Below are 26,847 nucleotides of genomic sequence, written 5' to 3' on the forward strand. Positions count from 1 at the left end.
GCTGAGATAAAGAGAACTAGATGAAGTGCTGCTGTTGGTCAGTATGGACATTAGGAGAGAAGTGACAGTATGTTCAAGACAGAATAAGTAGAAAAACATATGCAGAGTTACTTGCATATGTTAAAAAAATATTGAAGGATTATAAATAGTTTAGGGCCAGACGTTTGAGAAGGATAAGAACGATGTTCGTGTTCTCTCCCTGCTGAGCGGTTTGGCTCAGCTGTTAATCTTCACTAACTGGAAAAGAAAAAGCACTTTTCCAATAGACTTGTATTGCCTTAATCCTAGATCTAGAAACGTGATGTTTCACATGGATCCCGTGCACAGAGCAAACAATGCCTGTCTTGTATGATTTGCCACTGGGCTGGCAATGATCAGACTGAACTTTCCCACAGCACCAGACAGGTTCTGCTTTGTACAGCCAGCCAATGTGTCAGCAAATGCACCAGCACCTTCTCCTGGTACTCCTTTCTTCCTTAAGGTATTCTGTGATTTGGGGACTTCCTACCCCACGAGTTGTAATTGCATCCCTGTATGGTAGTAGCCTTTGGCTGACCTTTCTTCTATGTGTATTTTGATCAGTAGTAGTTCAATTAGTAGTAAGGGGAGTTGATCAACACTATCTTTACTCCATCCAATCCTCTTCCCACTCTCATCCCACCCCAAATCTGGTCTTGCTTTCTGTCAGATGGGCAAAAAGAAGAGCAAGTTCCATGTGCATAGCTACTAGCACATGCATTGGCTTCAAGCATCCTTCTGCCAGCCGTACATCTCTCAGGTAAGGCGTGGTGGGCTTTGTGCAAAGCACCAGTCCTGTTTCCAAACGTTCAGCCAAAAGACCAAACACAGTCCTGACAGCAGCTCATGTTTGCCTACGTCTCTGTTCTTGGAGGGAACAAGTTACTGGGGAGGTTAAGCAGCAGTATTTATCCTACTTCTGCAGGAACAGGTTGGTTTTGAGGCTCTCTCTGGAAAGGGCAGGGTGATCCGAGTGCTGGGTGCAAAGCACTAGGGCCTTCTGGAACAGCTGAGAAGAGTACAGAGCAGGTTGCAAAGGTAAATGCAAAGATTTCTAAAGGGTCCTGGGCTGCCTCTAGTTTCTTGCAGGGGAGTACAGTAGGAACTGCCAGGGAGCACCTCGAGCTCACTCTGAGCTTAGTGATCCTTCACGAATCATGCATTTCGGCTAGTTTACTCCACCTACAACCCAGGCCCACCCATAATTCTGAGTTTACTCAGCCCAGACACAAGCACCCAGTGCTTTTACTGTGTGCAGAAACTCCTTTTCTACATGAGGAGTTATTTTCTGGATGAGAACTAAGGCAGTCTGCACAACCCTTAGGAACTTCTCATTAAAGGAGTTTGGTCTGTGGATCTTGAACCTAAACTTCCTTTCTCCCCTGCTGTCCTGTCTGCCTTTCCCTGCAAGGAGCTGCCATGGGACTGTGGTTCTATTTGTAGAGCATGGTGTAATCGTTATGGACTTCAGATCCTGAAGTAGGCCCTTCTGCTAAGATTATTGCACTGTCCTAGTCACTCTAATGTCTGAGCTAAGAGTCACACTGTTTGCTGTGGATGGCTCTGATATCTCAGAGTGTTGGTGGTCCTGTTCCAATGTGTCTCCAAGGAAAGTAATAAGATGCAACTGCTTCGTGATGTGGTCCTAACGCATTGACATCTTCGGATTTTGCACGGAACAGACATTTTTCTCTAGAAAATACTAATTGTAAAATTTAAGGTAATGTTTTCATGACTGCATCTAGTTAAACAAATGCTCCTTTGAATGACAATAACAAGCTTCTGCTATTAGATTGTTCTGTGTAGCACAGTCAGCTAAAAATACATGCTTTTTTTTTTTCATTGCAGGCACAATAAAAGATGGCAGAATAGCTCTAATGTGTCAGATTGTTGCTTTTGTACAATAGTGCACTAGGAATCTTATTTTGTAGAATGTGAGGGAAGAAGAAATGCTCTGTTTTTATCACTAAATTGAAAGAAAAATGAATTATTTTAGCTAGAAATGTGGGATTATTTAATGCTTTAGTGTAGGAAGCTATAATGACTGTAGAAATACATTTCAGGCACCTGTAGTGATTAGCATAGAAAAGTACGAAGTTCCTAAGTAAAAAGAGAACCTTGTGGTATATAGCAGTAGGTCAATGGTCCACTCTTTCAGAGAGCACATAGTAGCTCATGCTTTAAGCAGGGAAGAGGGGAAAGCATAGACTCATCACAGTTTGTGTTAGTGAACAGCTGTTTCTCTGCCACTACTTACTGACTTTGGGCAGAAGAAAGTATAGCCTCCTGTCATTTTGGTGGTTAGAACTGCAGATATCTACGTGTGTAAGAAAAGTATGTAACCTATTAATTAGTCTTTAAAAAAATAAATAGAAAAAAATATTCCACAACAGTGATTTAACTGATTTAGCCTTTGTAAATTCCTAATATGGATGGGGACATTTATTAACTACAGAAATAAATTGCTGCAACATGTTATCTTGTATCACACAGGAACTACAACAGATCTCTGATTGAAGGTAGGGGTTTGTGTTGCAGGGTGTATATAATGATAACAGTAATAGATGTTTATCAGCTCCGAAAGTAAAGTCTTAGAGTGGAAAGCATTTGATATAGTATGTGAAGGAGAACTCTGGCTGGAGAGTAGGCTATAGCGATTGAAGTGAGTGTAAGGAAAGAAAAACATTGAACTTGTTGATGCGAGAGAGAAAAAGGAATAGTATCTGGGGTGGCCTGAATGCATGGGAAAAGGAGAGGGAGGAATTAAATATGCAATTCTCCTCCTTTTCTCTTCACTTGTGAGCCTGATTGATGGGAAGGTGGTTGGTGGTGTCATCAGTGAGAAACATTCACTATGCAAGGAAACGAAGTTTGACTTTGCCATCTTCATTAAGAGAAGACGCTGTTCAAGCAGAGATACCAGAAAGACTAGGCAGGACGTGGGAGAAGTGTCCTAGAGAGATGCAGGAGTTTGAGTCACTGGTGTAGAAATGGAGATGCCACACAAAGGCTCACGTGTGGATGAAGTTTAAAGAAGGCATGGTATGGAGGGAACAGAAAACAGGGGAAGGGGAATTGCAAAGGCTCAGTCTGTGCCTCTGTGAAATAGGAAGAGAAAGATGGTAATGTAGAGTGAGAGATATTTGAGGTCATGGTAGGAGAGAGAAGGCAGGCAGATGGCAAGATGTCAAAGAGCAGAGAGCCCCTAATGTACTCCAGAGCTGGGAACCAGAAATACTGCAGACAGAGCAGAGTTCCCTGACGCTTGCCCAGGCTCTTTGCAGACCTTAATGAGAACGGTTTCAACAGAGGGGACAGAAGCCTCTTTTGTAAAGAGGAGAAAAATCGAGGTAATGTTGTGACATTTCCAGGGCGGAGGGAGGAAGGCAGTTAGGACAGCTGGGGAAATGAGCGGAGCTGCACAACTGACACAACTCTGCCAAGGCAGGAGACTCACAGGAGGCCTTTTTCTGTAGCAGGGTAAAGTGTAAATCTCACCTTAGTTTCCACTGTGCAGTCCCCGAAACTAAACTCACATGGTAGTGTCAATGCTGATACAGTGAATTGTGGCCAGAAATGAGCTTAAACCGCAATCAGCTATTAGAAGGTGTGAGGTTACAGGAGCTGGATAACTAGCCTCCCAGCTGTGCAGCTCCCGGGCACAAAGTTAGCCTGGAGAGCCTGCCAGGATCACTGGGCACCACGGTCCTGCTCAGCTAGGGATCAAAGAGAGCAACACCAGCTGCTGTACAGAGCAGAACCTGTTCCTCATACAGCACAACAGACTTGCTAAAAAGTTAGGACTAAGTGTGTGTATGCGTATAGGATCGATTTTCTACAATTTCTAATTCTGCTCAAATTGCATGGATGCATATTTATGTTAGCCCTGTTCATGTTCCCGTTTGGATTTGATGCATCAGCCTCACACAGAGCAACAGGCATATAATGTTTGCCATAGCCTGTTACTATTATTTAAAAGAACTCTGTCTGCTGTTTGTAATTCTGAATGGCTGCCAAGATCAGGTTAGACCTAATGAGCCAAATTAATCCCCAGTGTAACTCTGTGGCAGTCAATGGATTTATGTCAGAGATGAATCTGGGCCCAATATAGATGTATTTTTTGGCAGTAGGAAAAGAATGCCAACATAGGAATGAATAAAGGTTAGATGGATGGTGCCTCAGCTGAGCCTGCCCTTTCAAGAAGTGTTTTCTCCTCTACGCTCACTCCTTTCCAAGCAGATGTGTTCTTCTGCTTTCCCTGCAGCTTGCTTCAGAGCCCTGAACCAGGGGAGCCACGTAAGGTACAAATGGCAGTCCTCAGTGGGCTGGAGGTTATGCAGCTTTTTGAGCTGCTCCAGAGATCCACAGACTCTTGAGAGAGACAGTACATAACACCAGTTCCTCAGAAGATATGGCAGGAGTAGCTTTGGGAATGTTCAAGAACTCCAGTATAAGCTCTTTGGTACAGGGAAAATCTTCTGGGCTTCATACATTGCCGACCACAAGTAGGTCCTGGCCCTGCCCGGCACACAAGTAGCAAACGAGAATTCCCTCTCCTCTGCAGGACTGGTACCCTCTAAAAAAAACAGCCCTGTGTAGAAAACACCCTGGAAAACTGAGTAAGAACTGACCACAGTGAATTCCAGTTTGTCAAACTGAAGGGTGTACAGAAGCAGAGAAACAACATCTTTGTTTAGGTTATGAAGTCTTGCGTTGCAACATCAGTGTTGGGTGTCACAGTTCATCCCCTGCCCCCAGTAAGTCCCAGTAAGGCAGGAAAGAACATTTAAAAGTCTGAATCAATTCTCAGCTGCACCTTTTAACGTTTAGATAAGTGTTTCCAGCAGTCTTGCATAGGAGACTTGAACCATGTTACCGTTGTTTCTAACCTTACTGTAACCTATTCAACATGAGAATTACAAAAAAGAACGACAGGCTAGATTAAACTATGATAATTTCCAGTTTCTCTTTGCATAACACTTTCCCTGTACATCTCACTCCATATAAATCTTCCCTAATCTCTGAAGAATGGTGTCCTTGAATCACTGTATAATAGAGGTATTACTTTTCATATTTTACTCAGAATAATTACGTGCTATATTGTAATGTTGGGAACTCAGTTCTTTGAGATGTCTACAAATAAATGCATATGCATTTTTACCTAATGCTGACCAGTAGCTTGGTGGCAGATACTGAAAATTATTTGGTAAGGGGAAAATCTGTGCTATAATAGAAATAATCATAAATCGGAAGCTCTTTCCTGCAAATTGGGAATGCAAGAACTCCTGGAGATGGAGGTGTGCAGGGGGCATTCAGATGAAAAGACCACATGTAAAGTTCCACAAGCCCTCTTACGTGGCTGTCTAGAGGCCCAGGCCTTGTTGGACAAGTCTTGGCTGGCCAAGAGGCATTTACTGTTCGTGGATAATCCAGCTCCTGAACAGGACCCAGTATTCATCTATGTCTCTGACCTGCTCAGCTAAGCTGTGGTGTTTCCCTTAGCTTTGCTTTCAGACAGAAAAGGTCTAGACTCTGCAGGAATGATGATTTTATCCAAGTTGATATTTCTTTTAAAGAAAGAAAAGTAAATTTCTTTTACTTTTAAAGCATTTCTACATGAAGTGCCATTTCCCCTTGGTACAAAGGCTTCTTCCCTCAGAAGCTGGCTGAGCTGTTTGATACGAGCATGCATGTGTGCAGGGGGGCAACATCTAGGAGGAGGGGGGGCTGTTGACTTGAAGTTCACCTGTTTTGGCATGATGAGCAACTCACAAACATGCTTTCTCCTTGAGTGTACTGAATGCTATAAGAGTAATTGCACCCGATGTTTAAGAACCTGAACAGCTCCTCAAAAATAAATTGAAAAATCATGAAGGTTCAAGAGCTATTAGTTGTGTAGTGGCAGAAGGACATGTTTCTGGGAAAAGAAATTGAGATAGATCAGCTAAGCCTTGCATAGAGTAGTTAAAGTTACTGAAATACCACAGAATAGCTGAGGCTGGAAGAGATTTCTGGAGATCGTCTAGTCCTTCTTCCAATTGGGTTAAAATAGAGCAGGTTTCTCAGGTCCTTGTCCACAATATCATGGGATACCTACTGATGCAGATACAGTGCAGTAGCCTCCGTAATCTCCACCTTAATAAGAAATCTTTCTTTTAGAAAACTATGCTAGCTGGGCTGAATTCATTTGTCTTGGCTAGTGCTCATATTCATGGAGTCCGTAAAGTCACGGTTCACTCCAGCCTGCTCTATTTATGGAGCCTGCACTGGGGTGATGTCAGGCATAACGTACCACAGCCCATTTCTCCACTGCCAGCAAAGACTTGCTTTTGTTGGTCTGCGTGGGGCATTTCCATAGGAAGCCAAAAAGGCCCTGGAAGACTCCAGATCTCCCTGTCTTCCCCATAGGAGAAAGACTGTAGACAGCAGGTCGTGCATAGAGGCTCGCTCTGGCTATGTGCTCCACCTCTACAGTTAAAGCACCCACCCTCCCCACTGAAAAAAGCGTGGGTTGATTGCAGCCCAGCTCTGTGTGGATCCTTGTCCTCCTCATCCCACACTGCTTTTCTATCAAATCGGTCGTGTTTGAATCCGCTGTTCAGGGATGTTAGTGTGGGAAATTTTGGTTAAGATGGATACAACTTAAGCTGCAGAAAATGTTCCCTGTGGTTCTCCTGAATAGGATAAGACAGCTTTATATTCTCCATTAGGTAAACTATCATGAAATGAGTTTTTTATTATCTGTCTGAATCACCTGAAGGTACCAAAGCCAAACTCAGTGCATAAGCATTATCTCCTAAATATTTAAGATGTTATGTACATGAATAAAACAGCAACTTTGCAGTGGCTTTGGTAGTTAAAGTGCTTTACCTTTCATCTAGGAAAGAGTAATGCTTTTGTGAAAACTGTCCTTTAAAAGCAAGACCTGGTCACTATTTGACTTATGGTAGCACTGAATGGAACAACAGAGGTATAGCCCTGTCATGTTGGGTGCATGAAAGATGGTAGATTTCCTTGGACAAAGATTGTCTAAATAGAAAAGACACTTGAAAATAGTGGTGTTAAAACCTTAATAATGTTACTCCAGCACTACAAGAATAAAGTTACAGCTTCAGAATTAATTAGCAAGCAGCTATAAAGCCTAGACTGAATTCTGGTCTGTCAAATCACATTCCAGACTCCTGGGTGCAGCACCGCACCTCTGGGCTATGGAGTGCAACTCTCATGTCCCCTTCTTGAAAGGTTTTGGCTTATAAAAATGCATGCACTGAGTTTCTGGATTAAAAAAAAAGGTCTTTTTGTTAGCCTCTTGCATGCTTACCACTGCAGATCTCTGGACATTTATGTCACGGTTTTGTTTTACATTCCTATACTACTTGAAAGATAGCTTGTTCTTTGGGGTGATTTTGGAGGCTGGCACACACGCACTTCCTTTTCAGCTGCCTTGATCTCTAGCAAAACCTCTAATTGCTCTGCATCCCCATCTACCTTTCTAATAAGATTAAGTCTGTCTTGTGTCTTGGTTGTCCCTAATTAACATGATTTGTCTTCACAGTTAAGGACTCCAGGGTATTGCAGCAAGCTCAGATTCACCGCTCAGTGAATCTTAGAAGTAGTTAATCTGTCCTTCCAGGAGCAGAGCAAATGCTGTTAGGTAGCTTCAAAGGGCTAAATTAGTTGCAAGGCAGTGATCAGAAAGACAGAGGAGGAGGCAGCGAAGCTGCAGACCTTGCCTTGAACTGTGGCTGCTTGGCCGAATGCAGATGGACAGACAGGGCAGGAGAGGGACCCTCACGCGGCCCTTAGCCCGCTATTTTCCTTCTGCTGAATTAGAGCTCTCTGACATGGGCACTAACTGCACTTAATTAACCTGTGGGAGGGCAGAGGCAGAACAACAGGTGATGTGGTTTCACTCACCCAGTGCCATTCTGAGCCTTCACACTAGTATGGGAGTTGAGACTGGAGGGTCCCGCGTGCCCGCCTCCCACTTTGTGCCCAACAAGAAAGAGCTTTCCCTGGTACAGACAATTAAGGATAAACTTCAGTTCATCACTATGTAATTGGCAAGAGCCTTTGTGAAAGCTCTTGAGAATTCATAGCCTTTTCCTCATTATTTTTCCACTGTTATGCAGCCCTTATTTCCAGGGGGCTTTAGGAACAGGAGGTACCAGAAAGCCAAAAAAGCTTTCCTTGCAGGTGGTTTCATGTCCACTCTGAAACAAGGAGAGGCTCTCTCCAGACATTCTGCTTTTGAAGCTTCCAGGTTCGTAAAGTTTGGATGAAAAGCCACATCCAAATTATTTCAATATCGACACCATGAAAAGTAATGGCTCAAAGTTTGTTTCTGACGTACATCAAGAAAACAGAAATCTGATTTCTGGAGGTGCTTGAGAATTGTGAATTAGGATCATAGTCTTAAAAATAAGAGATGTTTTAGTGGAAGGTTTTTTCTGTCTCTTTGGTTCCCCTGTTACTTGGATCCTGAGCTCCTGCTGCAGGGGGGTTCAGAGCAGCCTGCAACTAGCAGAGCCATGGCAAAGCACCCAAGCTGGTGTTCCTGGGTAGCCTGTGGGAGGAGAGGAGAGCACCAAGTGGAATAAGCACCTGGTTTAATAGTAGACAGCACAAATACAGGAAGCTCTGCATGGCAGGAGACAGCAGAATGAAACCAGCAAGTAAAGCTGGTTCCATGAAACAGAGCTTTTAAGTTGCTGATAAAATTACAGAGCAGCAGGAATGCATCCACTTAGGGCAGATGAGCTTACAGCAAAGTGCCCTGTGCTGTAAATGGTGGTCATGCCTTTTGTTCTCTCTTATGTTTGTTGTTATAATTGGAAGCCAATTACATTATTTCTCTCAATACTGGCATACTTAATAAGGATGCAAATTAATTAAAATTCTCTCCTCATTCCATTAGCAATGAAAAAAGCAAGCATCAAGCAGAAGCAAGACCGCCGTGTCTCAGTTCTTTTCATAGCGGCGCCCCTGGCTAGCAGCAGAACAAGGGACACGTCATTTAGCCTCCCTGGCTCTTTGTTCCCTGTCTGTAACATGCAGGCAGCCTGCGGTCTGCTCCATAACAAACATCTGCCTTACAAACTGCAGAGTGCTGCTGGGGAACCATATTAGCTTCAACCAAGCCAGCCTAGCTGTGGGCAAGAAGCAAGCCAGATTAGTTTTATGCGGACCTCAAGCTGCTAGACTGCTCGCTGTGCCCGAAGGATGACTTCTTTACATAGAATGGGTTGGGTTGGAAGGAACCTTAAAGATCATCTAAGCAGAGCATCTCTGTATGCCACCACAGTCAGCAGCACAGGTGTTGTGAAAGGCTACAGTGTGACTTGGACAGCCGGAGACTCTTGAGTGACCCAAACAGGAGCCAGAACAGGTTGGGAAGGAAGATGTCTGTTAGCAAGGCACTAGTGTTACACTGGGAAGAAGCCGGGAGTAAGCAAAAGCGATAGGTTGCTGTTATGTTCAGTTGACCTGAGTGCCAGCTAAGATACTGTGATAAATGCCAAGAAATTTCTTGTGGCATGTTATCTTGGAAGTGTGGTGAAAGATGATGATACTTCTAGTGTAGATGGGCTTATCTTCAGCAATTACTCTTCTGTGACTGTAGGTGGTAGGTATTGCTTGGTGCACCCTTCCCATATCCTCCATCTAGATTTCTGTGTAGCAACATTTTTTCCCCACTTCTAGAAAATTATAAGTTCTCTCCAGTGGTTCATACAATTATTTTGCATCATGCTTTATGTCAGTGGCAGTTCTGGGACCACATCTTTTATATACAAGAGGGGAAAAAATTAGATTGGGAGTCAGGTAGGTACAACTTGCAAAAATAATTCAGCAACACCAAGTCCTGGCAGAAGTCTGAGGTCTGGCTCCACCACCGTGAATTATGCAGTGGGTCCCTGCATCACCATTCAGCAGAAATTCTCCAATCTCAAATACTTAAGCGCATCCTTAATTTTAAGCATCAAGTCAACAGAATTCAACCATAGGACTGGATTGGAAAACTTCACCCAAGGATTATGGAATGTCTGGCAGTGGAACAAGCTGTACTGCAATCTCACTATTTATGGGTGGCTGCTTTTAAGCGTTCAAAACATTGCAGTGCTGCAGAGTAAAAATAATGCTGATGGCTCCGTGTATAATTAAAGCTTTGGTAAGTCACTTCACCTTCATGCAGCCCCCCTCATGTAATTTAAGATTTTGCTGTGTATTTTTAGCCTTGGAAGTCTGTGAAAGTTTGTTGCACTCAAGTTTTGAAGTTTGTGTTAAAAAACTCTGCATTTTCAGAAGAGTTAACTTCTTCTAAAGCGTTAAATATGAGAAAAAAATAGTCTCGTTTTTGATGCAAAGGCAGTGCTATCTTACTGGCACGTGGGCCGTCTTATGTAGATGCTACATAAACACTGTCAAGTCTGTTCTGACCACATGATACAAACCTACTAACAACAAACAGATGCAGAGCTCAGTGCTGGAGCTACAGCACTGAAGGAGTTGTGGTCAGTCATGGGCATATAATGCTTTGGGATGTACTGGACATTTTTCATGTATGTAGGGAAACTAGAAAGCTATATACAGCCTGCCTTCTGCAAACTTGGGAGTTGGAACAAATCCTGTGGAGACAAGAATTGCAAGTGCCAGCTCTCACTTGTCAAGTGACTGTATATTTTTGCCCGTAGAGAGACCAAAAGGATTGGACAGAGCCAGAAATCACTTTGAATGTCCTTCCGTTATGGAAGGGGAAAATAAAAACAACATGCTGGCACAAGCTAAACAAAACATTTTTAATAGCAGGCCACGGAGGAAAATTCATGAGCTACTCTCCATGGCAACATCTAGGTTCTGTCACGTTTGCTGCCTCCACTCTCTCCTCCTTCCCTTTCTCTTCTCCCTCTCCGACCCTTTGGCTCTCGCTGTTCTTGCCCAGGTCCTGCCCGCACCACTATCCGTGAGACCTGACATTTGCAGGCGATCGCTTTGCTGCCAGATGTCTGCACATCACTGATGTTCCTCCCTTGCAGCAGTTCTTGTTACACCTGGCCTGTGCACGTGGGATTCAGATTTTTCAATTCTAAGAGATGCTGCCTGGGACCAAGCAATCCTCCTGTTTTCTAAGATATCCACTGCTTCTTCCCTTCTTCTCCCTCAAATTGTTAAAGCCATTTATTTGCCCTAGACCCCTCTCACTGTAGTAGGCAGAGGTAGGCTTTAGTCTGGATACTTTCCAGTATCCAATGGCGATGTAATCACACTTTAGCCTAAAAACCAAGCTTTCTTTTAAGATTTAGGTCTAGCTCACCATTATTTCTAGGAGAAAACCTGTTAAACGCCACCAAGTCCTGGCTTACGTCCATGACTGACATGAACTACAAGGAGAAGAACGTAGGGGATGCCACTGTCACTCAGGTTGCATGTTCTCTTGGGTGAAACACCTAAACCTTGCTGATGCTGCAGCTTTGTGTTGCAATCTTACCATCTCTACTTTCTTTGTATTTCAAAAGAAACAAGTCCAGCATCCACCAATAGGTGAAAAATTGCTGTGTAAATGACAAACTCCCTATCATGGACTGAGCACTGGCCCCAAACCCATAGTGGCAACATGAGTTCTTCAGCACTCCCAAGCTGCTCGGTGCAAGAAGGCCACAGGCACTTCAGCTGGATACTCTGCTCCAGGAGTGCAGCTCTACTTGTGCGCACCTATTTTCAAAGGGGGCTGAATAGCAAGTGGGTTGGTGTCTTCCATTGCTTGCTTTGAGTACCTCTGAGGAAGCTGAGTGAGAATATAGCTCCTGGCAGGAACACATCCAGCCATGGAGCCAGGCCCAGGTACTTGAAAAGGGTTAGCTCACCAAGGAGCACACCCTCCAGCCTGCCACGCTCTGCTTTTGCTGCGGTGAATCGGTCTGATTTGCATGTCCCCTGCCCACAATCACAGCTCTGTGAGGAAGCCATGGGAAGACAAGGCATGGTGGAGACCCTGGCAAGAGCCCTGCACTTACAAACTGCAAGAGCCATGGTAGATCACACACAGGTACATCTAACATTATTCTGAACCAGCCTTTTCTGTTCAGCAAGCTGCAGCAAGCTTGGAAAGAAAGCACTCTTATCTCAGAGGGTTTAGGTGATACATCTGCACTGGAGAGGTCTCTCTGATGCAGCCCAAGCCTTAGTGACTTCCAGCCAGGTGGAAACTGGTGACACTCGTGGGGACTGGTGCTGGCCGGAGTGCTTCCAGGGGGCTTTAATTTGCATCTGTTTTTTCAAGCAAAGACACAAACAATTCTCAGCTCTAGGAAACTTCAGCAAATAGCCTAGGTGTTAATGCTTTGCCACTTCATTTTATTGTGTTGTTAATAGTGTCCTTTCCACAGCCCGGCTCTACCCACCTAAACAGCATCAGCAGATATTGCTCTAGCCCTTTCTTGGGCAAGTTTTAGTAGTTCCCTTTCCGTCATCATAACCCAAAGGACTATGGGTTAACATTTTGATTGATACCAAGGATGAAAGGCCTCTACAACTGAAACAACTCCTTACAGTTCAAACTAGAATATAAAAATGAGTTCAAGACACTTCGGACTCAAGGATGCCTTGACCAGTAAGCAACATGCTCACTGTAATACTGAGGAAACAAGTGCAATCCTTATCACCCTTCTCACAGTTTTTTCCTGACTCATGCAAGCAAGAACCAGCACATCTTATGAATTTTCAGCACATCCACAACATCCACCTCATATATCTGCCAACACTGTTTAATGACAGCTAATAATCATTTAACTTAAAAAATTCAAAGGCACCTCAGATGCGTCCCCACATAGAGCACTCCCCTGACACAATACAGCAGCACGGGTATATCTCATCCCCAGAAAATACGTGCTCATTAACTACATCTCCCACCATTAATTCAACAGCCTCCCTGCTCCTACAGACACCTCAAATTTCATGCCTCCCACCTTCCCATCTTCACCTATGCTTACCTGCACTGTGTTCCAGCTATGACATGGTCTCATTTTTCCCTCTGGGAGCAGGACAGGAGGCACCAGCCCACTACTGCCTTGTTTACTCCCAGTGCTATAAGGGAGCATCTTAAATGACCTCCAAGCATTGTGGGAAGAGGAAAAAGCATTTCTCAGCCCTTCCCTAGCTTCAGGCTTTTGTAGGGTAGGGATCATGACCATCAGCATGATCATCATCATAATCTTCACATGCTGCCCCTGAGTGCAGTAATTTGGGTTTCTGCTATTTGTCCACCTGTAACAGAGCAGCTCATCAGATGTGATTTCTTTGCAGCTGAGATGCTTTCTGTTGTGAAGTTTCAGATATCTGGTAGTCAGTGGGAAGCCCACTAACAAGTCGTCTGTGTGCTCAAATTACTGTGGCCATCAGTGTCTTGTCTTCCTCTGGTTTATACTCTGGCTCCAACCATTCTCTCACTTCTGATGTTTCTAGGAAAGTGCCGTCAGAAGTTTGCTCACAGCTGCGTTCTCCACGTGGAACATACCAAGATCCATGTCTGGCTGAAACTCCTGCAGAAGTGCCCAGGATAGGCTTTCTTGTAAATATAGGAGAGAAGAACTTCTCCTATTCAGCTTAAGATATTCCATAATCCAATCACTGCTGCTCAGATAGTACTGAGGAGACTGTGCTCAGGACAGGCCATGGGATTGACTTCATGTCTTCCTCCACCCCAGAAGAGTGACTCCAACAGTAATAAGCTAGGAGAGCTCTCTCCAGGATGTGAGTTTTCCTCTTAAGAGAAAAAAATCCAAAACTATTCCTCTTATACTATTTTCATGTAGTCTGTGAGGCCGGGAACCAGGAAATGATGCTCTTGGGAAGGCCATGGCTGCCAGGGTACCAGTGTAAACTGGAGAGGGGACTTTATCCTGTTGTGACAACAGACTAGAGAGGAGAGAAAGGGCAAAAACAACCCCTCATTTGTCTCTCCCTTTACAGCAATGTCTTACAGATAGCACACCTCCCTTCATGCTCAATGGGTTAAACTGTTGAAGACAGTTGTTGAAAACAAAAGGTCTCCCATATTTGCTGATGTAATCTAAAAATACCCTGATTCTGCTGACGGCAAAAGCAAACCCAGGCTCCCAGGGTCTCTCTTTCCTTGCCCAGTACTGTGCGGGGGCCCCAGCTGGCTGACGCTGCCCCAAGTGAGACGAGATGAGCTGGAAGAGCAAGTTCAGCTTCCCATCCCCTCCCAGCCTCACTGCATATGGCATTTTCACCCTCTGCTCCCTCCACCTGCTCCACAAAAGCAACCCTCTGCTCCCACCCATCCCTCTGCCCAGCCCCTGCTACTTTCCAACTCCGGGTGCCAGTGGGCAGCATGGCCTGGGCAAGTGTCTGCAATGGGCCCTGGTGTACCATGAGGCTGAGCTCACAGGCTCGTTAGGTAGTGTAGGGCATCTTCTCTCCACCGCCTCCTCTCTGTCTCCAAAAAGGCTATATTAATTCATGATTTAGAATAATCCTAGATTTTCCTGCGTTTTGGGAATTTTTTGTTGGGAAGATAGAAGAAAATCTTCATATAATTTACTTATGCTGTGCTGGCATAGCTGTAGGGGATTTTAGCTTACGTCTGCTTGCGAAGTTAGCAGTTTGTGCTTGCTGGTACACTCACAGCCCGAGCCCTTTTTGAACAGCTGATTTATTTGGCCAACACCATCGCAGCTGCAGTTTGCGTACCGAGTTTATGATTTCTAGGCTGTGGGTATGCAAGTGTCTGAATGCTTGGTCAGGGAGGGAAACGGTTCAGTGTCCCAGCTCTGACGCAGCCAGGTGGGATCAGCTGATACAGCTTGCTTGTCTTCCTCCTCCTTCTCCTCCTCCTCCTCTCCACCTCTCTGCTTCCAGATGCAAACGCTTCCATATTCGGCAATGTGTGACTATGACCGACGGCTTCTTAAGGGGAAAACATCTACCTCGGCAAATGCACTTAAGACTTTTTCTTCTGCTTCATATTTTAAAGCACATGTGGACTAGAGGAAAAATACTTCCATCTTCCATATCTGCTGGCATGTCTTAAGTCTTTTAAAAATGCCGACAACCTCCAAAGATTAGTTAATCGTAATTAATAAAGAAAATGCACTGGCATTGGAAAATGAATTGGCTCCCGTGAGTAGAAAAGTGGCCCGAAGAGGGAATTGGAAGCCAAGATTCATGAAATTTTAATCCTAGTTTCAGTATCAATTGTCTGTCCTGAGAGGGCCACTTAACTGCTTTGTCTGCTTTATTCCTTTCTGAATAGGACTAGACATTAGCTTAGTCACTGTGGTGTTCAGGGATTAATTAGCTAATTCAGCACCTCACTCTAATGATGTAAAAAATCTTAAAAGCTTCACTGGAAGAATTCAAGGCTGTAGCTTAAGAATTATTGCTCACTTACGACCTTTTTGTAACACATCTTGGAAGACATAAAGGTAAGGCAAGAGGGGAAAATTTTCATTTTCATTTTAAAGAGAGACACGCATTTCCATTTGGCAAGATTCTGCATCCTGATGGGAAAATGTAAACACCCAGTCTCTGATCTTGCCTCAATCCATATTTAATCTCAGAGAGTGCTGTGGTGTAACTTTGCAGACAACGGTTTCAGGAAGCATGGGAAAATATTCCAGGCTTCCTTCTGCTTTGGAGGAACTACAAAGGAAAAAAAAAAGGTCGATGAAGCAGGGCAGAGATCTCACGTAGTCCCACATGGAGGACACAAAAGCCATGGAAGACAGAGCCACAGAGCAAAAGTCAGCCTTTCTTTTTTAGAAGCAAAAAGGAGACTTATACAACATCCTTTGGGATTAAAATTATTTCCCCTTTTCCTCTGTGCGGACCCTTTTATTTTGGTGGATAAGGGAATGAAACGCTGCCCATGAAAGCCGAGTGATCAGAGGACGAAGACCAGAGGGGGATTTCTCACGTGGGAGAAGATGCTGCCCCTCTCCCTCCCCATGATCCTCTGCCGTCAGGCTCCCTCCCGCCGCCCCAGCGACGCTCACCTGCTCCCCTCTGCCATGGTGCCACTCCGTGCCCAGCTTTGGCGTGCGGCGAAGGGAGCGGGTGAGAGTACCAGATCAGATCGAGCCAGCGGCTGGAAGACAAGCGGGGTTTTAGGAGCTGGTGGCGTGTTAGGAAGATGCTGGAGTTGAAGCCTGCAGAGGATGGCGAGATTAAAAATAGGCTGTAGCCAGCCTTCCCTAGCATTTTGGCATCTTAACTCTCTGTTCTCCTTGTGACCCACTGAAGAAGAGGCAGCAATGGAAGAGATTATCTCTTCCACCACTCCAGCAACGTAGGACGAAATGATATTTAGCTCCTAACCAGATCCTTCTGCTCCCTCTGTCTGGTGAGGTCTACTGGAAGGGTCTAAACTGAGTGTTTCCTCCTCATCTTCAGTCAAACCGAGGGAGTCCCTCCTTCCCCCAAGTTCAACAAGGCGCTTGTGTGCATTGAAGATGATCTCATTCATTCGCATCTTACAGGGAGTTTGCAGGCTTCCGTCTTCTGATAGGGAAAAGGGCGATTTTTGTAGAAACCACTGGATATTGCACTGCAGGATTTTTAATTCACGACATTCATTAAAAGAAGCATTTCAGACAACTACATTACCCAGAAGAGTCCACGTGGCACCTTTGTACCAACATCAGCAATGCTGTATTTATATTAAAAAACCCCAAAGACAATTCATAATGATAAGAGACGCTGAAGGTGACCGAACCTCCTGGCCAACAACTCATACATTTTAGGGGTCAGAAACAGCTTTTTTTGCTCTTTGCCCGTGCTGTGTATTTCTGCAGGTTAGTTGTGGGACAGACAAGGCTTCTCTGTGCTGCGGGTTCCAACTAGCCGTGGGTCCAGGACATCAGCTGCAAATAAATGATCAGGCTTGTCCAATGTGGTAAATTCAGGAAGAATCTTTGTAAAGGCTGCTGTGGTATATGTTTCTTTTTCCCTCAGCTTGAACTTTCATATATCAACAAGATCCCTCATCTGAATTGTTTTAGGAAGTCTGAAGGGTGTTGGCAAGCTTTGTAAGTTGGTCTGGAGCAGAGCCAAGGGCTGCAACACCAGGTCGCCTGGCTCCAGCGCTGGTTTGGCTCCTTCTGCTTTGTTAAAACGTGCTCTCAGGTAACAACCCGCGACTGGGGAAAGCGTTGCGCAAAGATGCAGTGCCACATTAGCACCCTTTTATTTTCAGACTGCCAGATCCATACAGCTTTCTAGAGCCAGTCCTGCTCTAACTCTGGGTGCAATTTTCCCTTTTAGAGCTTCTGTGTAGTAAATGTTCTCCCCAAGAGAGAGCCACCAGGCAGAAAAAAGGTAGACTGGTATTTCCACAGTATAGCACTCCCTTGTATACTGCCTGCACTGTGTAAATGCTTACTGTTGGGTGGGGGGGAAGGAGCCAAAACACAAAGAGCATTTTTGCTGTCCTGGTTTTCAAGTATATGTATTGGTGTAATTCAATAGGAGACAATGGCATATTTGAGTGAGATATGGCTGTGCCTCCATTTGTCCTCCTGTAAAGTTTTTCTAGCTTTTCAGCATTGCAGTGGGAGCACAAGAAGTGTGATGCTATGAGAAGTGGGATGCTATGAGAAGTGGATCTAAGGGAAGGAATTTGGCATGAAGCTGTGGCTTTCACTGGGCGTTTTGTCCTCTCCCTAGGAACGTTTGTATCCGCGTTCACCGTGCTGTGCGGAGCCCGGACCGACCTCCCTGACAGGCACATGTGTTGTGTCTTCTGGCTGAACATTGCTGCTGCTCTGATTCAGATCCTGACGGCGATCGTGATGGTTGGCTGGATTATGAGTATATTTTGGGGGATGGACATGGTCATTCTTGCAAGTAAGTACGGTGCACTCACCCCTCTGACTTCTCCCTTCCGTGGCCGTATTGCTGGGTCCCAGCTAAAGCCCCTGCAAGCCGTAAGACTCCACTGTAGGGAAGAAGAGCTACAGGATGGGCTCTGCAAGTCCATGAGAAGAAGAGTAGGCAGAGGAATTGCTGGGAGGCAGTTGGGATGGGCCCTCTGACGTATCTGGAAGAGCCTCCCATCCCACCATGTGGGTTAGGATCTTCCTTTCCCCTTTATAAAATGAAAAGCGCAGGAAGGAGTGAGGCCCTCTAGCACTATGAACACTGCTGCCTGAAGCCCCTTCTGCCCTGATTGCATCCATGTGCGTGGTTGAATGAGAAAGCGTTTTCTCCCTCATGACTCTGTCATGCTGATGACATCTGTGGCTGCATGACAGAGGAGGAGAGAGGATCTCAGGAAATTGCCAGGCACCCACCTGAAAATGAAATGGATGAAATTGAAAAAAGCAGCAGGAAACCAGTGCATGTCTTCAGCTGCTAGACCCAGGGGTTATACTCTCTCACCAAACCACACAATTTCTGAGCCAGCTTGAATGTGCAGACTGAGTTATGGGCAAGCCCTGTGCAGAGCAAACGATGGATATTAAAACCTGAACATAAGTGAGGCAAAAGGCTTTCCTCAGGATGAAGGCAGCACTGCTCTTTGTTTTCCCCTGCAAACTACCTGCCAAGGATCCTTGTAGATGTACCCACAGGGTAGGGGGTAGCCTGATTTATTTCTGAGGATAAATTCTAAATCAGTGTACATCTGTGACGTGTCTTTAAGAACCTGCCCCATTTGTGTGTAATCCCATAATTACGTGTTCATAACCATATACTGTTCTGCTGGACAGCCTCTGTGTGCAGTTCACTGTCTGGCAGGACCCAGTTCTGCAGTTGTGGGCAGAGGCAGGAAAACGTCTGTCCAGATAAAGAGCTACAGCTGACAGTGTGACTTGCCTTTCACCATAGTCCCGTTCCTGTATGTCCTCTGGGTAGAGGGGCTGGGCCTCAGGAGGGTCTTACTGTTTTTCCAGTTTGGTTGCTGGGGAAAACTGTACATCTTGGAAGTATCGCCCCAAAGCTGTTCCCCACGTCTGGCTTGACCCCACCAGTTTGGGAGGCAGAGTGAGCAGCGCGTGGTGGGGATGCTCAGGCCAGGAGGTCCCCGACCACAGTATCACAATGTTTCATCCCGGCCCCTCTGGTTGCAGTAGGGAAGGGTAAGAGGAGTCAACATGTTTTACGTTAACCAGCCATGTATCATCTGACAAGTCACAGCCCTTGGCAGTTTCTTGCTGTCGCACTAAATAGCTGAGTTTTAAGTTTACTTGCCATGCAGCGAAAATAATGACTAAATAAAGCAGCTCTTGGCTGATGGAGAATAAAAGAAAAATCTCATTTTTCAATCAAAACAAAGAACAGAAGTGATGGATTGCTCCCAGCTGGATCAGACCTGAAATGGTTCGTTTTTCATGTTTTGTTTTCATGTTTCAAAAAAAAAAGTAATCGCTTCAAAAGGAAACAATATTTCAAATGCAAGAAATAAGGCATTTCATTTACAAACACTGCCAGGAAATGGTTTGCTTTTCGTGTGTACAAACAAACTATTTGATGCACTCGCCAGAAATTGTACACCGCTGCAACTTGAGTCTGCACGCAGATGGGAAATAAATAGTTAAAAAAAAAGTGAAACTACTTCCCACCTCTAATCTTCCTCGCCTTGAAACAGCCGATTCCATGCATCCCTGTGAGGGTGCCAATGATTTCGTTGGGCTAGAGGCAGGGCACAGTGGGTGCTGTCTAAGTTGATGGGTGCTAGCAGGGAGGAGAAGGGTGGGAAGCAGCCGGGCGGTTCAGGGACTCGTCTCCGGCTTTCCCCGAGGGAGGAGTGCCTCTCTGGATCAGGGGGATCTTGCTCCGAGGGGAGAGCTTTGACGATGATGTCATATTGCCTTTAATGAGGGAAAAGGAGAAGAATTATAGGCCAATCAGGTAAACTTCAGTTCCTGGAGGAAGTAATGAAACAACTGACTTGTATGCATTTAGAAAATAAAAAGAAACAAATTCAGCCTGGAGTTGTCCAGTGCAAGCCGTGTCAGACTGGCTTGATTCCCTTCTGTGGCAGAGGGATTCATTTTTTGAGTGGTGGCAGTGGTTGGCCGACCCTCCTGACTTTGAGGCTCTGATGCCATCTCACACAGCATTCCTACCAGCGAGCCGGGGAGACATGGCCTGGGGGGAAATGTGCTTGAGAACCGTCGTTCAAATGCATTTTCCTGAACTAGAAAGATGTAAGGAGAGGTGAGTTGAAAGGTCCCTCCTGAATCCAGGTCTGTTCAGTATTTTCATTCTTGGCTTGATGATGGACTGGAGAAGGGGTTTAGTAGTCCTACACCCCCAGCAGCTGCGAGGGTGGCAGGGGCAGGGAGGGCCCTGTCCAAATTCAAGAAAATGGATGAAATGATCTGAAAAAACTAAATGCTACATAGTAGAGACAAGTCCAAGATGCTAAGGAAGGATTAATCAGCTGCATAAATATACACTAGGGAACAACTTGTTTTTTGGAGAAGGATGTAGTGGCTGCGTGAGTCACCAGCTGCACAGGAGTACGTTGCTGCAGAGGGAACAACCTGCACCCAGGCAGGTAGGAGCAGAGCCTGTAGGACATGAACTGGCCCCGGCACCTTTCTCGCCACATGTAAAGCTGCAACGAGGCTCATGGCCAGCTTTGGAGGCTGTACTTCATGTGGACAACCTGGAGAGAGTCCAGAGAACCGTGAGACAGCAGGCAGTGAGGAGGTTCAGCAGGCTAGTAAATGTGAGAGGGCAGCAGTTTAGCCTAAGACAGACTTAAATAACAGCAGGAAAGATCTATGTGGAAATTAGGAGACGTTTTCACTCCAGTAAGGTCAAAACGCTGAAGAGGTGGCATGGCAGGATCTGCCCTCTTTCACTGGAAGACCTCAAGAGTGGGTAGACCCATGTTTGTCAGAGCAAGATGGGACATGGAAGAGACTGACTGGCCTTGGGGAGTCCCATCCAGCCCTTTAGTGGGATATATCCCAGAAAGACGATTAATTGACTGCAATTTTGCTGTCACACTTAATGACTTTTGGCAGCACAATGGCACGGGGCATTTTCTCTGCTAATTTAAATGAATTGCCAGCTGGCCCCGTTAAACGCCACAGATATCTTCTTTAAGCAGCCATATGGCTTTGGGAACCGTCCTTCGCTTTACCTGCTGTTTGAAGGCAAAGGTAGATTAAAAGGAAGCACTTAATTATTTTGCAAAAAAACCCCACCCTAGACCCTCCCCTTATTGCTGCAAATACCCAATGCCCGTGGCGGTGGCTGGGCAGCGCAGCTGCACCATGCTCTCCTCGAACCCCTGGTCACGGCTGCGGGGACAAGGCACGGAGCTGAGATAAAACAGAGCTAATTAGCTGGCCAAGGCCAACTGGAAAATGAGCCTCCCAAGGCTTTCTGGGCAAGTTTCCCTCTGCTGAAGGCACACCTTGTCCGCAGGCCATGCAGTGCACATCTTCATCAGCTGCATCATGCAGAACGAACACAGAGGAACAGCCTTTCTAGGAGCTCCCCAGCTGCTCAGAGCGTGTTATGAAAGGTTTTGTGCCATTTCTGGGCAGAAATATGGCAGAAATCAGTATAGTAACATCACACTGAGGTGGTGTAGGGGACAGAAGTCCAGGCGTTGTTTTGCCCCTGATGAATGTGGCCAAGAAGTCAAGGCTGGTTTCTGAAGGAAGCCCTCGCTCAGCTTCTGGCCTCTGAATTAATGACTCTCCTGGCCAAACCTGTGAAGAAGCAAAGGCTCCATCGCTTGGGGTTCCACAGGATGGGGACTCCTGCTACAGCCCCTGTTTCTGCAGTGGGCAGCTGGCTCTTAAGGACCGATTGCCAGCCAGCAGTAAGAAATTACCTGTAATCATGCTGTCTGCTTGTTGCTCCTTTGCTAATTACAGCGCTCGGGCCCTGCCAGAAGCAGCAGCAGCTCAGGCTCTGAGGGACTTTGGAATGTGTCACCGAGCCTCTCTTCTTTGCAGGGCCTCTGCTAGGGCAGGTAACGCAGCTGCCCTGGGAAGGGGAGGGAGCAGAAAGCGCTTGAGAGACTTAGAAGAGAATAACATCCTAAAAAAGCTGGGAACTCTTCAAGAGATGAAGGAAATTCTGAGGACAAATTGCCCACTTAGACCTGTTATGGTTCATTTTAAATCTAAATAGAGACATCCCCCAAACTATGCCTGAGGAATTCAGTAAAATACCATTTTTTGCAGTTTCTTACCAAATGTTGTAGTGGGGTAAGTTCTTAAAATATTGTAGAAATGTTAAGTACTGCCTGAGTTTGCAGGACCCAGCCAGGCCAGGGAACACCGTAGTTGTGATTTACCTGTGGGCACAAGCAAACTCAGCAGCAAAACTACCAAAAAGCTGCCAGGTGTAGTTTTCCCAGCTCTCGGATGGTGAACGGCGTGCCTTGTGCTGTCCGGTACGCTGTGACATATTGTTTGCCACCTTCCTTCAGCATTCCCCTTCGGTCAAACCCATGGAATAGCAACGTCATGGAGGAAAGCGTTCATGGGAGCATCACTCAGAGGCGTTACTCCATCCAGCTTGTCCGGCTCGGGGCCGGTGAGCTGGGTAGCAGATGAGGATTCCTCTATCCTCTTCAAACAAGAGCCCCAAACGAAATGATCCACTTCAAGTACAAGGATTTTAAATAATGTTTAGCCCTGGTGTGAATGTCTGACGGTAGAGCAGCTGTTCTCTGTTTACTCTGCGGCCTCGATTTATTCGTTCTTTTCTGGTTCTCCATGTGTTTCGGATATATCGTCTACAGTTACATTTCTCCCTCTCTCTTTCTTTCATGTTCCTTTGCCTCCTTTTGTTCACCATCAAAGTTTCACAAGGTAAGTTTGTTTCTGTTCCTCCTCCTCCTCTTCCTCCCACCCCATGGCAGCTCCCCACGGAGAATAATGAGCGCTCAGCTGGGGTAAGCACTTTGGGATTGGATTTGACCGGTGCTGCCCGCTCCCAGCCCGAGTCCAGCTGTGTGCCTGTACGTGCATTCACCTGTCTCTGTGTCTGTCCTGTGGCCACATAGCCCCGGGGACGTGTTCTCCACCCAGCATTGAAATGCCCCTCGGGCTGCCCCTCAGAGCAGAGCAGAGACCCTTTTCAGCCTGGAGAGCATCTGGAGGCCACCCTCTGCATGAACCCAGTCCTGGCAGAGTCTGTGCACGAACTGGTTTCTTTTTGCCTGAATCTTACTTGCAATGCTTTACAGAAGAAATGCCATTTAAAGCAAACTTGATTAAATCAGTGATTTTCTGTGCAGATACTCAAATCAACTTAATCTTGATCCCAGAGCCATTCGTTTTACAGAACTGCACCTTAACTGTATTGCAGGCGTATTAATGTAAAGCTGCTTCATACAGAACAGCTATTCCTATGCAAGAAATGCAATAACTATTTTTCATATATAAACTATTTAATAAGTTAAGTCTGAAGTATTTTAATGAATAAGTTTAGCATAGGACAGGTCATCTTTTGGCTTACTTTGGTCATGTAAAGAGAGATACAGGCTTGGCCACTGTAACTGGCTTCCAGCCAGCTTCAAAGCTGATCGCAGGAGTGAAAGGATTTCTACTATATCTTAGTAAAAGGCATGGCTATGCAAGCTGGTCGCTGTAAGCATATGTTGCTTACTTTAGCTAAGGGTTTATGGCATGCCCCAACTCTCTAGTCCATGTGGTTGGTTGGGTTTTTTTTTACTGTGCTCCCCGAACAAATTAAACCAATGCTGTAGACAAGCCCATCTTACAGGTTTCCAACCAGTTCATCTTGCCCTCAGAGCTGACTCACACTTCGAACATAAATGTATAAGAAATCATCATTTTTTCCCCCAGAAAAAGCTGTTTGAAAGAGGTGAGAGTCTTTCTATTCAGCTGCACACAATGCGAAGCAATGTGGTGCAGGGTAATATGTGCTGATAAGTGTCATTAATCTCCTCCTCTATTTCTTGTGCTCGTTTAGCAGCAGGTGATCCAGACTGCCAAGCCTGGGTGAATGCGTGGATTTTTCCAAAGTACAGCAAAGTTCATTTGCTGGGGCCAATTCTTAGTTCAGCAAAAAGTCCCTTAAAGATAGGGGTTGTGGCACCTGCTGGTGTTTTCTGTTACAAAACTTGCAAAAGCCTGACCTAAGGGTTGGAAAGAAATATTAAAAAGCATCAATGGAGAAGTGTTTGAAGAGTTAAGCACTCTTCTGAGATGTGAAATTTCAGGCTCATTTGAAATTCAAATCATAAAAATGACAGGCTACTTCTGTTATTTAAACAAAGAAAGAAAAAACCCTCCAGATTTTTAAAAAGTTTCCAGTTGAAAGGTCTTAAGTGTTGCAGGATGCGCAGGTAAGGACAGTTTGTTTGCTTCTTTAAAAAGGAGATCTTTTGCATTGATGCTATCGTAATAACAATCCAGCTTCTCTTAAAAAGAAAGCAGGTAAAGCTTCTGATGCAGTCATTGCAACTACCTAGGAAAGCATTAAAAAACCCCAGTATTTTTCTCATTATCCTGTGTCAGCACAGGAGCTGTGGGTGCCCTCCTATTGCCCTTTCCTGCCCCAGCACCCTGGGAGAAGCAGCCCCCCCACCATGGGATGTACAGCCTCCCCTCAACCACTGCTTACAGGACAGTAAATAAAAGTGGGGCCCCAGTGCCCTGAGAAGCTGTGATGAGCAGCGGGACAGGCTGCTTTATCTCTTGCATGGGACCTCGGTGTCCCCCAACATAGAGCTCCCCCTCCGAGGGCTTCGCTGCCTTCGTCAGGAGGTGCATCAGACCCCATGGCTGGGGGAAGAGGAGGAGGAGTGGTTGAGGAAGAGGGATCAGGGCAGTTTCCCCGTGCAATTGATTTTGCTGCTGGAAAGCTCAGTTTTCTTTGGTCCCGCTGGAGGGCTGCTGTGCCCCAGCAAAAGCACCCATAATTCTGCTGGGCTGGAGCAAAGCGAGTGCAGAACAAGGCAGTGAGAATATCATTAGGGAAAGGGCCCACAGAGGCATCCCGAGGTCTGTGTTTGAACTCTGAGACGTCAGCATGGGATTAAAGGCGTCCCCGTTCTCCTCCAAGAGATGTTGGTTCACCTCTGCAAACCACAGCCCAAATCAATTACTGCTGGAGAGCTCTGTTAGCAAAAGCCAGCATGGGAACTGAAAGGTGGATAGAGGAAATCAGCCTCCTCCTACCCGGCAACCCTCTGGGAGGATGAGGTTCGGACGCAGAATGCAAGTAGAGATGTGAGTGTGTGGGATGCACAACCAGCAAGCTGGCAGGTCAGCGCATGGGAACAGCGGTGTCTCTGGAGCAGTATATAAGGCCATACATTTCCCCCGCACTGCAGAAAACCACGCTCTGATACAGAACGATTTAGGCAGAAAATACAGCATTTCCGTAAAGGTTTTAGGTTATTGGGCTGTACTGGAATTGGTGGCCACTGATACCTACTGTGCCTTTATAACCTCTTCAAGCAGACGTGCCTGTGCCCATGCCGGGGCCGGTGGCAGGCAGGCACCGCAGTGGCAAGGGTGGCTGCCGGCAGCCACGTCGCCGTGCCTGGGAAGGTGGTTGCACCCCGTGGTTGCACGGGGCAGATGTTGGCTAAAGCAAGGCAGGGCAGCTCACCTGGCTGAGCCTGCCCTGGGGCAGCCTGGTGACAAGGAGGGACATGGCAGCCCCCCCTTATTCTTCCACGTGGTTTTCCAGTCCTGGTAAACCAGGCTCATGGCTCGCTTGAGCCTCGCCAAGGGTTCTCGTTAGGGATTAACACTAATCATGTTCCCTTCCCCTCCCTCCTCACAGGCTACAAGGAACAGGGGATCCCACAGCAGCTGTAGTGGCTGGGACAAGTATGGGCAGAGAAACACGGCGAGAGATTTCCTTTGGCAGCTGTGGGCCACGGACCTTTTCATTACCCTTTGTCTTTCTTCTTCTTCCTTTTCTTTTCTTTGCTTCTGTTTGAACCCGGTTCACCTGCCTGTCCAGCGGAGCGGAGGTGCAGAGCAGCCGACGGAGACTTGCACTGATCCCATTGAGCAGCGGAGATGGGGCAAGCACAGCGCGGGTTAGGACTGGCCCCGGCCAGCACGCGGTGGGCGGCCAATGAGGAGGAGGAGGGTGCCGGGAGAAGGAGACACCCCCGGCGAAGGTGGCACCTGGGCAGGTGGCTGAGCCAGGGGAGCAGGAGATGCCACTTTCTCTCTTCTCTCAGGCGGAAGTAACTGAAGATGCTTTTTGCCTCCTTTTTACGCTCACCGTTAAAGGAAACTGGCTGTGAACATCAAATGCCAAGGAGCTATTAGTAGATATATGTACAGTATGGAAAAGCAAACCAGTGGTACTTTTTCCCCCCCAAGAGTCCATCCTTGACTGCTTTGTGGTGGCAGAGGGCTCAGCCCAGCCTCCTCTGCTGTCTGTGTATATATGACGCTCAGTGAAGCTCTGTCCTTGCAGATGTCTTGAGAAACGTGCTTGCTGTAAATCGTGTTGTACTGCTCAACTGACTGGGATCGTTCCCTGCTTCCATCCGCTGGCACAATGCAAAGACAAGACCTCCCACCAGCCCCTGGGGAGACTTTATCTGGCAAGGGACTGGCAAGGGTGGTGGGATCAGCTACGTGCTGTCAAAATCTTCTAATATAAAACAATACTGGGGGAGTCAACAAAAAAAAAAAAAAAGAAAAAAAGAGGCTTTTCCACCCCTTTCCCTGAAAGATCCGTGCTGGAAGCGTCTCCGTGCTTTGGAAATGGATCCCCTTACAGCGCGGCGTGCGCTCCTGGCTGAAGCAGCATTCCCGCTCCGCTTCCCTGGGGTAAGTGCCCGAAGCCTGAGCGTCATGACCTGGTGCTAATGGGGTGCTTGGTAGTGGCCATGGTTGG

At 46.2% G+C, this 26,847-nt stretch overlaps 1 protein-coding gene across 3 annotated transcripts in view; it reads left to right on the forward strand.

Moving 5' to 3' along the window:
* The window catches only part of STUM (stum, mechanosensory transduction mediator homolog), a 43,255-nt gene extending 17,261 nt beyond the window's left edge, over positions 1-25,994 (forward strand). The window contains exons 2-3 of one of the 3 annotated variants that reach the window (XM_086629837.1): positions 17,701-17,880; positions 25,954-25,994. In XM_086629837.1, coding sequence (XP_086485963.1) covers positions 17,701-17,880; positions 25,954-25,994 — 221 coding nt within the window. Of the gene's footprint in view, positions 1-17,700; positions 17,890-25,770; positions 25,806-25,953 lie in introns of those variants that run through there. The other 2 variants (XM_086629831.1, XM_086629842.1) reach the window with 2 other exon arrangements.
* Positions 25,995-26,847: the final 853 nt, after the last annotated feature.

The sequence above is a fragment of the Tauraco erythrolophus genome, chromosome 2 (assembly GCF_009769465.1).
Source record: "Tauraco erythrolophus isolate bTauEry1 chromosome 2, bTauEry1.pri, whole genome shotgun sequence".
NCBI classification, from domain to species: domain Eukaryota; kingdom Metazoa; phylum Chordata; class Aves; order Musophagiformes; family Musophagidae; genus Tauraco; species Tauraco erythrolophus.